The following is a 13,990-nucleotide window of genomic DNA, read 5'->3' on the forward strand; positions in this document are numbered from 1 at the left end:
TAAAAAACTGAAAATTGCTGGTTCAGTTTTATCAGTGCTGTCAAAAATTAAGTAGCTTTCTCTCTTGAGGAAATATGAGAAAATTTGTCCATGTTGGTTACCTCTCCTACATCACACCCAATCCTTACAGGACCAAAGGGCATGCACAGAAATCTCATTCCAGGAAGAGCTCAGAGGTCCCTGAACCAGTTACACAAAGGAAATATTGGTAGTGCCTTAGTTTCTCTGCTTCTTTCTCTTTCTATTTGTCTCTCAAAGACACACACACACACACACACACACACACACTTACACACTTCCTGGATAAATAAAGGCTGGAGGTAGCTATTTTTTTTTTTTTTTCATTTGGGCCTGATACAGAGTCTTGCCTGGGGTTTTGCATGCATTATTTTATTTATTTCTCACATCAGCAGTAATATTATGGTTCCCATTTTATATATCAATAGACAAGGTGCAGACAATTACGGTAATTTGTCTAAACTCCTATAGTTTGAATGTTATGCAGCTATAATTTCATAGCACCCAATCACACCTCTAAATCAGCCTAAACCAATACTATATCCAATACATCAAATGAAATGAACAGTCTGAATGATGGAATGGAAGAAAACTTTGTCATTTAAAACAGTTTTACAAAAGTTGGAAGAGGCTTAAAAGCAAGCATAGAGACAATTCAGGGGTGAGAAAGGGTTTTAAACAGACAGCTGAAATGAACTGTATCTTAAGACATTTGCTGACGAAGTCAGTGATAACCAAGCGAAGGCCACTGCTGATCTCAGACTCCTGAGAATCAGCGGGACCAGTGACCTGCATGGATTCTTTAAGTGTCAAATCTATTGAAAACAGGTAAAGGAGTCAGATTTCATTAGACGCACATTTGGACTGTAGGTAATACATGAGGCTGTTCAGTCCTGGTTGCCAGAGAAACAGGAACTTTCTGGGGTGTATTTCCCGTCAGGTTTTAGCAAATGGGAATTTAGGTTCACAACATTAGGGTGCAAACTATGTCACTTTCTCTCATTTCTAGATTTATTATTTTAATCTGCTCTAAGCACTTTGTTTTAGGCTTTCATTGTCTTTGAATTACTGTGTTGTCGTTCAGCTAATTACAACTCTAAAAATTGCAAAATCTGATAGTGGTGCAAATAATTCTTGTCCATAGATGTGCAAGTGGCTTCAGTCAGATGAAGAGAGCATTGATTTCCTAATGTGTTAAAAGCTTGTTCTGCATCTATCAGTAATTTCACAATAGCATTCCTGGCTGCCTATCAGTGTATGGTATTTTGAATTCTCCTTTGAAGCATTGTGTTAATTAATGAGTTAAATATAATCTTTAACAAGCATTCATTTTATTTTTGAGAGTCATGATTTTACCTTTTTCTTAAAAAAAAATAATCTATCCTTTCACAGGGTCTAGGCCGTCTGACTCCGAAGCCCACATTCTTAACCACAAAACTATACTAACACTTCCACTGTGGTAGTAAGTACAGTTTATTTTGCACTAACTATGTCACAAATACTCTGCTAACAGCTTGGAGAGGCTAAACAAGTTGCCTAAGTAAAGTTCTACAAAGCCCCAGAAAAAAGATTTACATTCAGATCAGCTTTCTTCTTGTCCTCTGGCTCTTAACCCTTGTGTTTCATTTCCACCTTAAGTTCTTTCATAGCCACACAAAGTTCTAGTATTTGCTCAAGACTGATGTGGGGCTCTCTACTTCAGAGTTTGCTCAGCTCTTGACCTTACTCCAGAATCACGACCACTTCATGAGATAGGTGGAGTAGATGTCATTACCCTCAATCGAGTGGTATGGAACAATTTGAGAGGTCAAAGGGCTTGGTAAACATCATAGTGATGGAGCTAGTACTCCAACCCAAAACTTCTGATTCTGAATTCTTCTCTGTTGCTCTGTTGGAGGACGAGGCTGCCAGGTTATCCCCAGACAGGTGGTGATGCCCAATGAAGGACTCTACTACCAGGTAACAACCTTTTGTTGTAATCCTGGAGAGAGTTCACAAGCCTTCGAAGTGCTTACCCTGGCGTGCTCGACCAAGTTTTGACCACTGCTTTCAGATATTTAGATCTTAGGATTTATTAGGACTCGACCAAGTTTTGACCACTGCTTTCAGATATTTAGATCTTAGGATTTATTAGGACTCATAAATGCAGCAACATTTCCCCAGGGCTTTCTTTGTGTCTAGCATTCAAAGAGTTTATGGTCTAGGATGGGATACTGCGTGGTACCACCCCAAGCCTTGGAAATGATTGATCAAATATAAAATTATCTTCCTGTGTATGTAGTTTTCCTGAGTCTACCCAAATGCCAGGAAAGGTCTAATGTGATATAATCACAATCATACCATTTCTTCTCCAATAGATTGATCCTACCTCCTCAAAGCATTAGAAAATTACTAACCTGCTTGTGAGGTTGAGGTACTCTCCAAATAGATGATTTTCTCTTATTCGGCCTGGAAGAATTCACCACAGATGTATTTTACTTTTGAAATATTCATTTTCATTCTTGCAATATTTGCCCAGATATTTTTAGCAGAGAGCTGCCTGGAGCTCCCTGCGTTGTGGAGTAAAATTGCAGAAATTCCAGCTCTATTGTCTGAATTCAGAACTTGAAATTCAGCTCCAGGGGTGTGGGTGGAGTACAGCGACCATTGTCTGCCGAACCCCAGGCTCTTAAGATGATGGTTTGTACTGCCCTGCTCTGTGTGACTTTCCCATGGGCGTTTCCCTGGGTGAGGACCTGTCCTTTTGTCATCTTGTTTTAAGAATATCCCCTTTTAGGAGGACAGAACACTTGTCCTCCTTTCCTCTTTCTGATTGGTTGTTGCTGTTTTTAACTTCTGTATTTATAACTTTGGGGACATCCCCTTTTTTATACACACAACCCCTTTTAAAGATGGCATAGTTAGATAATAGGGCTGCGTCCTGAAACAGGTCCAGGACAAGCACAAACTCAAAACAAGGCCAGCGTTCACTGGTGAAACAGTACACCAGCGAAACCCAGAGTCTGAGTTTCACTCGTTCTCAGTTACCCAGAAAAATTCCTGTAAGGAAACAAAATAAATGAAACACTGTGGGGCCTTCCTTCCTTTTAAACTGCTCCAGGACCATGGTGCTAGGTGACCCCTTATTTTTAAAGTTTCTAACTGACTCTATTTACAGCATTTCCCTTAGTTCAAAGATAAAATCCAATAGCGATAAAATACTGAAATTTAAAAGATTCAGTTATAGTGAATGTTCTAACCCAAGACACAGACTTCTAATCAATGATTTAGCCACAGTTGCTGTTAGCTGCCACTTCAACATCAAGTAAAACAGAAAGGAAATGTGTTGTAGTGACACTGGTACATAAACAAGACCAAAACTAGTGCTTGATTTAGTGAAGTGATCTTAGGAATTCATATGACAGTGGCATAAAGCATATTCATTTTGTTAGGTTACTCAGTGTATCCTTTACAGCAGCTATGAGTGTGTTCCTCTATCTTAGTGGACAGAGTAAGTGGCTTTGGAGTCTGAAAGCTCTAAATGTAAATATACAGCCATTTGGGTGTCCTGATAAGTACTCCATAAGATTGTTATGAAAATTCTATTTTTAAAGATACGTATATAAAGTTCTTAGAAACAAGCCAGGCACAGAGTGTTTTCAAAAAAAGTGGCAGAGTGCTTACCAAAAATTTAAGTTTCTCTTTAAAATCACAGGAATGCTTCAATAGTCACAGTCATTCTCCCTACCCCATTCCAACCTTCAGTGGATTGTTGGTTGATATTTCCGTTGAAAGCAAATTGCACAGTGCAGTGTTTCAGAGCTGTCCAGGGCTGTGAAAATTGTCTTCTTGGGGCCTTCATTTGGGAACCAAGAACAGAGGTTTTTCTGAAACCTCATGTAATTGATATTCAAAAGAAACTCAGTTTAAAATAAGACACAAAACATTTTCTTTGTGTCCCAAAAATAATGACACAAATCTATCCTGCTCATCATCTAATTTTTAGACCATCTATTAAGGTTGTAAAAACAGATCATTAAAATTATATCATCTTGCAGTGTATTTATTTGTCCATTCTAAAATTCTTTTTTTGGTAGGATGGGGCTTCTTAGTTTCTCCCCATTGGCTCTTTCTCAAGTGAGAAAGATAACTATGTGTGGATTTGAGTCACTAAATTCCCAATTCTTCTCAGGGAGAAAGTTTAGGTCAGTGGCTACGAACCAGACACACCCAGTTTCCAAGGTCTTCTGTAAGCACGGAGACCCTGGACCTATTACTTAATCTCTCTAAACCTGTCTCTTTTTGTTTAGGAGGGGGTGATACTGCCTTAGGAATGTAAAGCATTTTGAACAGTGCCTGGCATACAGTAAGCACTCAATAAATGTTGGTTATTATTACTATTTTAATCAAGACCGATTTCCTAGAACACAGGGTATATACCTTGATTTGAGAACCACTCATTTTGATTCGAGATCTGTATTGCTGTGCCTGGAAACAGAGCAGTGATCATCTTGGTTCAGTTTACACCACGGCTCCAGTTACTTTGTTGAGAAAACCCTAATGAAGGCTGGGCAATGGAAATTTTTATTTCTAACCTGTCATACTTACTTGAGCACCCCTGTCTTGGAAGCTCATTAGAGTCTCAGAAAGAAAAACAATTTATTAATCAAATATTGTGCACAGATGAAACAACATATCACTTGCTAATTACAGGAGTGAGTAGCACTGATGCAGGCATCTCTTTTATTCCTCTTGGCTTATGGCTCAATTAACAATTAACAGTGACTGATGTCCTACAAGGAAGGTTTCTGTCTGCACTCCTGGATTTTCTCAGAAAGAGTTAGAAATAAGACACTTGACAGAGTTTAGTCAGGAGAAAAAAAAACACTAAAAACTACAGTAAACCAGGTGTGTTATTTATGGATAAAATATACTTGCAAAAACCTTAGACAACTACACACATTCATTGACTTTGTTCATAAAATTTACTCTTCCTAATTTTAGAAAGTAATGAAACATACTAGAAACTATTTTCTTTCCATGCTGGAAATTCTTAAACACTTATCTCTTTAATCAATATTCATAAGTTAAGAGAATCACTTTTTTGGAGGGAAGGTCTTTTTGGAGAGAATCTAATAAACATTCCAAGCTGAGAAATTAAACCCCACTGAATGTTTCTTCAAGAAAGAGAAGTGTTCCTTTTCTTCACTGGGAACCTATCATGATACGTAGAGGCAGGGCTTCTAAATCCACTGTTTCTGTGAGAATAAACGGTGACTAGGAGTAACTGTCTTCGAAGTAGGAAAATGCAATAATTTTGAGGTAATGACACAAAAATAAACAAGCTATGATTGAAAAACGTGGATTCATATCCAGACCTTATCTTTGGCTTTGCTATTGATTGATGGATGCTGCATAGAGACATGGCTAGGTACAGTTGTGATCACATTTTTCAGTGTTCTCTATTTCTGTCACAATGTCTACCCAGTGTCCTCTATTGTGTTAATCAAATGGCCTCTCAGAAAAGTCTCAGATCTCTGTTATTTATACCTCTTCATGTTATCCAATCAATGTATATCTTCTCTCAGGAGTACATATTTTTTTAGCCTAAATAATTATAGCTGGCAGTCATCAAGCTCTTCCTACAAAACAAGCACTAAGCTAAGAATTTTACATATATGATCTCATTTAATCTTCATGATCACTGTATGAGGTAGATACAATTATTCCTTATAATATCCTTTGGTAAATTTCAGAGAAGATAAGTAAGTCACCTAAGATCCCACAGCTACAAATGCTCTGACTTCAGAACCTGAGCTCTGAACTAATTATATTGATTTTAAAATCTAACTGATTCGAGTGGCAGGCATCCAAACAAGTGAGAAGTTCTTCTGAGGGCTTCTTTGCAGGCTGAAACCAACACTGTAAGCTGAAAACCTGAGTTGTGCTGCACGCCTGCCATGGTAGTCAACTCTTACATAGCAATGATAACTCTGCCACCGAATTCAGGTGATAATTTCAGCCCCACTTCCCATGGCCCAGTAACTTTTCCCAAAAAGAGAAACACGGAAGTATATGGCCTTCATGAGCAAGACAAAAGCATGAAGAAAGCAAAATAAAGTGTCTGGAATCTCATCTCTTCTTAGTCATAGCAGATGACCTTCTGCAGCTCAAGTCCAAGGTTTCTCTTTTAGCCGGCTGATTAAAGATGGGAGACGTGCTACTGGATCACATCAAAGTTGGGGGAGGTGGAATAAGAACATTTACAACACCCCAAAGACCAGAGAACATGTGGAAAACCTTAAGGTGGTATGGGATAAGTGCAAAGAAATGCTACTTTTTACCCAATTTCAGAATTCACTGAAACCCCAAAACATTCAGCCTAACAATATAAATAGATTTGGAAAAAGAAAAAGGAAAAAGAAACAAAAACACTTAAGAAGGAAAATTAGTTTTTTTGTGGGTTGTGTGTCCTATTTTTTGAGGTTGAAGACAAAAGGGCAAATTCAGCCACAGGCAGAGAAGGTGGACTGATCAGTAGACCAGAAGTCAGTCCCAAGAGAACACCCCTTGCGGGATTCCACGTTGAGGAGAGAAGAACCAGATCTTCCTCAATACCCAAGGGGAAACTTTCCCTGCTGATGTGTATGATGCCTGTTGGAAAAACTCATCATGCAAAGCTGATACCCAAAAGCATTCCTGGGGCACCTATTATACCCTCAACCAATCCACAGAGGGGCTGTCACTAATGGAATAAAGATCAGGTCATACTGCATTTTGAAACAATCCTGGATGATAAACAAAAAGGCCATTTCCATATGAGCTCTCCAAGTCTACCAATGCTACCAGGACCACTTGTACCCTCAACCTCCTCCCCTTTCAGGCAGGAGCTCCAGGGTCACTTCCCAGACTCGGGCAGCCCTGGCCAGCATCTAGATGAACAAAGTCTTTGGGGGTAAACAACTCTGTTCGTGGTTCTACCAGTTGAAGGGGCAAGTTCTAATCTACTCATTAAATCCTACCACTCCTCTCCCAAAAGGCACCAGCATCTCAGAGAAAAGAAAAAAGACAGGTGGGCTCTTTTGATTGCCATTTCTACCACTGCAGCAGGAAACTGGGTGAATGCCACTCACAAATTACAAATCCATGGAAAGTCATTTATCCTTTGTCAGTCTCTGGCCCCCATGGATTATACTAGAGGATAAGCTCACATCCTTCAAGGGAAAGCAGACCCTAGACTGGTACCTGGTAGCTTTTCAAGACCTCATTTATGTCATCTGGAAAATAAAAATGTCTGACAACATCTTCTCTAATGTCTTATCCAGCTCTAAAATATCATCGTCACTTCAACATTTATAGATAATTTACCATGTACAAGGCACGGTCATAACTTTGAAAAAAGCTAAAACAAATAGAAAAAAGATAAAGCCAAGAGACAAATTATCCTCCCCTTCCATTAGGCCATGGACCATTGGAGTGAACACATGTGCACATGTATGAGTGATTCCCAGATTAGTTCCGTTACCTGTCCAAAGTGGTATGGTGGCACCAAGGAGGAAGGGGATCACTTGAGCACTTCTGATTAAGGGGATCAAGGCAGATCTAGAGAGCCAGATGCATTGGACTGTGACCTTTGAAGATGCATAGGATTAAATCAATTGGGGGTAGTTAGACATGTCAAGAACAGCAATGATAAAGGACTGTGGTTCTTTATCCACAATGATAAATGATTGTGGTTAATCGATTACTATAGACTAGCCATTTAGTACAATGAATAGCAATTAATAATTATTTGTTAATCTGTAGATGGCTAAAAGAGAGAGAAGATGAAGAGAGGGGAAAGAGGGAGGAAAGATAAAGTCATCTAGCAAAGTTGGTGAGCTGCAATGTAAGGGTCAAGGTCAAGTCTGGGGACAATAAAGATGGAAAATTAAGTTGGAAAATAGTTTCAACCCCTAGAGCAAAATATGACACCCTGCAAATGCACATCTAATAAATACCTGTTGTTCATGTCATTGCTATTAAAGCCTACTTATGCCTATTTTGTGTCTAATATTTGTTTTAAAATAAACATTCCAATTGTAAAATAGACAAACCCATTCTTTGTTCATAGATTAAATCTTTAGTCTGTATCACACATGTCTGTTATTGCTACTGATTAAATACAGCAATGTTATGACAAATTTTACCTCTCTCCATAAATGTAATCATTACATAGTGCATATCAAAGTCAAAAATTAAATGCATTCTCTGGGAAGGGAGGTCAATCAGGTTGTGAAGCCAGCAACTCACCACATGACCATGGCAAGATGTCCTCATTTGGGCCAGGATATATCTAAGGCTCCTCCCAATTCTACCTTGATTATAATTTGCACATGTATATTGCTAAGATGAATTACTCACCAATCACACTGCATCTCAATAAATTTCATGGGCCACATACTCTTAGAAATTCTTAGTGAATAATTTCTGAGGTGATGTGTCTATCGCTCACAGGGAATTATCTACAAAATACATCAGCTAAGAATGTGACACAGCCTGCAAGCTTTCTCCCAGTCCTCCAAAAATTTTCCCTGCCTCTTACAGATGCATGTTTAATATCTTATAAAAAAAAGTAAACTTAATAGCTTTGTTTAGATTTCTGAAAATCCTTTACAAAAGAGGAAGATGGATTCTTGAGAAGCAGAGAAAAATCTCGTGGACAATAAAACTATTTTTTTTGGAGCAAAGGACTGTGGGACCTACGGTGTTCCCTTCTGGGTCTGTGCTCAGCTGACCACCTGGACCCAATTGTTGAGGCCTCTTCCTCACTTTCTTCTCCAGATTCATACTCCTCATCTACCGCATGAAATAGAGGTTTGGGCCTTAAAGCTGCCCATCTGCCTCTGCCAACATGCTCTTCTTGGCTTGTACTTCTTGGATAACCAAAGTTGGATGGCTTCCCTTCTCTGTTTAAATTCTTCATTGGAATTATTTCTTGTGTCAGTTGTCTTTCTTGAAGCGACCTTGTTTGAGAGTTTGCATTGAACATGATGAATGAGAGGTCTGAATCACTGCTGCTGTTATCTAGGAAAATATGACAAGAAGAGGAAAGAACAAGACCTAAGATCAGAGAGAACACTTAATATCCAAATGTCAAGAGCTCAGAATAAAACAGAGTACTTCTTGAGGCTCCAGCTCTAACGCTCAACTTTCTTATCATCATGATTTTCTCTTTTGAAGTTTGCTACCCCAAGGGGGAGTGGAATACAGTTGACCCTTGAACAACATGAGGTTAGGGGTGCTGACTTCTTGCTCATTTGAAAATCCATACATAATTTATGACTCCCCCCAAACTTCACTGCTCATAGCCTTCTGTTGACCAGAAGCCTTACAAATAATATAAAGTTGATTAACACGTCTTTTGTATGTTAGATGTATTACATGCTCTTGTAATAAAGTAAGCTAGAGAAAATAAAATGTCATTAATAAAATCTTAAGGGAGAGAAAATGTACACCACTGTACGTATCTATTGAAAAATATCCACGTATAAGTGGACATACACAGTTCAAACCTGTGTTGTCCAGAGTCAACTGCAGAAGTTATATAGGCACTGTTATACATAAACAGAAATGCACAGAAACCTGTGTATCAAGCTCATCTCTCCTAGTAAATGTTTTTTACAACATCAGAACAATTGGCCATAAGGCACACGGATGCTTTTTCTTGTTGTCAAAGACCAAAGCTAAATGGTAAGTTACGTGGTGCTGTGATATGAAAACGGTGGGTTTATCTTGGTTTGTTTTTCAATCAGTAGTCATCAGAAAGCATTAAATCTGAGTTCCATCCTTTTAACTTTGAACTACCCAGTCTTGGAGAAACAGGGATGGGGGATGGGCACAGCAGAGAGCCATGTGTGGCAAAACAACTGTGACTAGACGCTCTCATTTCAAAAGAGGTAAGATGAACAGGTTGTGGCTGGCACACAATGTCAATGATATGATGGCAGTGTCTATTTATTGCGAACTTACTATGTGCTTGTCACTGTGCTAATCATTTTATATCTATTATGCCATTTAATCCTCATAATCACCCTTTGTCATGAGTGAAAATATGATGCTCATTTCATAGGTAAAGAAGCTGAGGTTTCAAGAGGTTAAGTGACTTTCAGTATCACACAGTGAGGATGGAATTGGAGTTTGAGCAGAGCTTGTCCGCTCATCCACTGCTTGTCAGCCTGTCACGGCCTCTTTCATATACGTCATGTGCTGGTCCAGAGGGCTGCGTCATGAAAGGAGAAACCTTTGGGTATCTATGTAATTAATGCCCCTCTTGGGTGACCTTCCTAACACCTAAGCCATGCCCAGGACATTGCATGTCCTTACTTCACTGTGCATACATCCTCAAAGGAATATTTTTCACAAATCTTTTTAATTCTCATTTCCTCACATTTTTAACCTTACTTTTTATTTTCCCTGTAAATATTCTCCTGAGAATTTAAGTATTTTAAGACTTTTAAATCTGAAAGCAGGCTTTTTCCCCATTCTCTCCTCCCTCCTAAAAGAGCAAAGCAAAACAAAACAAAACAAAAAGCAAAATCCCCAAACTAGAACTAATATGCACACAGATTTCTACTTGACAAAATGTGTTAGGATGTGGGACATCAGAAAATCTATTACACCCTCTTCAAAAATATTTTTCCAAAATGTGACCAAATTATTCTGAGAAGGTAGCCTGGAAGTTGAGGGGGAGCAGGACACCAGAATCAGTGCTCTGAATAAAGAAAACATTAGTATATTTGTCCATTTTTTTCATGACTTCCCTTTAATTTGCGCGCTATAGTCTGGCTTGGGACCAGAGTTCTCAATCTTTTGGTGTTTGGAACACTAAGAAAACCACGGCCTGGATGCGTCTGCCCCCGAAGCTGACCCTTCCTCTCACGCCCCTTTCCCCCCTTTTGGTTTCCAACCACTCCTTCTCAACATACAAGTATACTCCCATCATCGGACAGATTCTAGCTGCAGTTTGCTGACCACCTTCTGGTTGTTGGAAAGTGGGCTCCACGCCCTAGAAAGCAGCTTAGGCAGGTGTCTTCCAAGGTTGAACTCTACTTAAATCATTCAATCTGCCCAAAAGGGGAAGAAATAGTTGGCTGGAAAGTGGAAGGAGGAAGGAGAAAGGAGGAAGGGTGACGACTGCCCTGTCCCATTTGCACAGTCCTCGTCCTGGTCAGTACCAAGGCAACACAGTTCTGGGGAGACATCAGTGGAGACCTCTGCAACAACATCTGAATATCTGTTCTTCTGTCTGACACCTGACTGAGAGTCTTAACTTCTGGACATGGGCACCTGGGTGGCAAAATGAAGGAGAAATTGGAAGTGCTTCTGCTCAGGGCAGAGCAGACCCTCATGCTAAGGGATGACAGTGGGCTTGCTGGTACAGACTTGGACCTCCAGTACAACCCTCCCCCGGCACCCTCCTCTTGTGGTTTTCTTTTGTTTTAGTTGTGGTAAAATACACACAACATAAAATGTAGCATTTTCATCATTTTCTCCATTTTAACCATTTTCCCCCCTATTTTAACCATTTTTAAGCTTACAGTTCTGTGACGCTAAGCACATTCACATTGTTGTGCTACCATCACCACCCTCCATCTACAGAACTTTTTCATTTCCCCCAATCCACATGGATTTCAAGCATTCTCAGGGCATAGGAGTCCGGACAGGCCCCCTCTCCTTATATCACCAAGTGAAGCCGCAGGGGAAGAGTATGTGGTGGCTCCCCCTAAAACCAGCAGGTTTCTCGCAGACATCCAGAGTAAGGGATGTTCTAACCCTGGAGGTCAAGGGGAGAGTGAGGAAGGAAAGTGCTCTCCAAGTCCTAGCCTGGTTAGCCAGGGACTACTTGTTGGATGGACATCTTCCTCCGTGTTCTCTCCTAGAGCCCTGGCCATTCCCTGACCTTGTCCTTATGCAGAACAACTTCAAGTTTGCAGAGAAGGTGGACTCAAATTATTGTGCCTAGATATGCACTGAGGATTATCTCAGTCTCACCCTGTTATTATAATTTTTTAAAACTTATTAGGGATAAGTCCCACTTCATTATGTTTCCTTTTTAGATTTGTAGTTTTACCGCTCTTTTTGCTCACCTAGCTGAACACATTTGAAAGTAAAAAAAATTCGTTGGGATGAAGATTTCATTTCATCGCTAGATTAATTCATGTAGAACTGACATTTCTGACGTGTTGTCTTCCTTTCCAAGAACATCTCTATCGACCCATATCAGGTCTTCTTTGATACCCCTCAATGGTAATAATAACAATGGCTAATATTTATTGCACCTTTACTTGGTCCCAAGCACTGTTCTAAGAACTTTACTGTGTACTGATTGGTTTCACATCAGGGCAACGCTTTTGTATATGGGAGATACCAAAATTCTTTCCTTTATAGAGAAAAAAATGACAGCATAGAGAAGTAGAGTTTTGTTTTCTTCATGTAATTCTGATATATATTGTCCTAGGATCTTATGATTTTTACTGAAAGTATGAGTGAGGTGCTTTCTAGGGCATCTACTGAAAGGATAGGATCCTTTAACCTGTTAATCTGGTGACTAATGTAAACACATTTCCAAATATTAGACAACCCCACCTCTGAAATAAGTCCTACTTTGTAAGGTGTAATATTGCTTTAATGTTCTGCTGTATGCTGTTTACGAGTTCAATGCTTTATTTAAGATTTGTGCATTAGTGCTTAGGTGAGGCTGCTCGGTGGTTCTTTCCTGCTCCCATAGCATGTGCTATTGATGTTCGTCTCAGGAGAGTGACCGTGAGAGTTTTATGTTCTCTATTCACCCCAACAATGTAAATAGTACCAGATCATTTGTACCAGGAAAATTTAAGAAAAATTAATTCATTATACACCCTATAACTGATGTTCTTTGTTTGTTTACCTTTGTTTGTGGAATAGCTCTTTTATGACATAATACTAGTTACAAGACTGTGACCTGGGAATAGATGAATAGATTAATGAGACAGAATTGAGAGACCAAAACTCTCTCAGGAGAAATGACTTTAGTATAACTAAGGTGGCATTTCATCTTAAAGGAAAAAAATGATGTTGGGACAGGAGCATAACTACTTGAAAACAACCTCTCACTTAATTTACACAAAGATAAATCTCAGATGGTTTGAAATCAAAATGAGAACATTAAACTATTAAAATTCTAAATGAAAAATATTGGGTAAATCATTTTCTAATGTTTCTGTGGAAGATCAAGCAGATTTAATTAATCAGAATCTGAGCGGCAAGTACGTCTAAAAACTAAAAGATAAATGTGAAACTTGAGGAATAATCATTGGCAGCAAATATGAGACAATGGATGATATCCTTATTATAGAGTGTTCCTTAAATTTATTTTAAAAAAACAAACAAACAAACAGAAAAAAAATGGACGAAGCAAAAAGAAAAACTTCTCCAAAAGAAACACAGTGTCTCTAAAATTATAAAAAAATGTCCAACGGCACTAAAAATAAAAAAAAGGCTTGTATGAAAATTAAATATGGTATACAAATTTTATCCTATTATACCATAGATCACTCAAAAATTTGACAATAGTGGTAAAAGTGTTCAGAAATGTCCTTTTTCATACACTGTTGCTGTGAGGGTAAATGTAAATATATGTAACTTTTTGACCTAAAAATTTTACTTCCAGGAAAATATACTAAGGAGATAGTTGGCTATTTGTGCAAAAATAAATCACATGTGATCCAAGGTACTTATTGTACATATCATTTCTTGTATTCATTAAAAATTAAAAATATATTAAATATTTCTTAAGGATTTAGCTAAATAAGCTATGATGCTTTTATATAATTGATTATTATTAAGTCATTAAAAATGATCACTAGATTCATATCTATTGACATGGAAATATGTCCACAACACACAGTTGAGTGAACTAGACTTAATTTATAAGTTAAATTTATTTTAATTTATAAGTTAAAAAACAATGACT

At 38.5% G+C, this 13,990-nt stretch overlaps 1 protein-coding gene across 1 annotated transcript in view; it reads right to left on the reverse strand.

Moving 5' to 3' along the window:
* Positions 1–8,080: 8,080 nt before the first annotated feature.
* SLC9A4 (solute carrier family 9 member A4) overlaps positions 8,081–13,990 on the reverse strand; it is a 55,637-nt gene continuing 49,727 nt past the window's right edge. Inside the window, exon 12 of the mRNA XM_081068459.1 lies at positions 8,081–9,063. Within this exon, the coding sequence (XP_080924585.1) occupies positions 8,708–9,063 (356 nt within the window). The 3' untranslated portion in view covers positions 8,081–8,707. The remainder of the gene's footprint in view (positions 9,064–13,990) is intronic.

Source organism: Rhinolophus hipposideros (genome assembly GCF_964194185.1).
Source record: "Rhinolophus hipposideros genome assembly, chromosome: 12".
NCBI lineage: Eukaryota > Metazoa > Chordata > Mammalia > Chiroptera > Rhinolophidae > Rhinolophus > Rhinolophus hipposideros.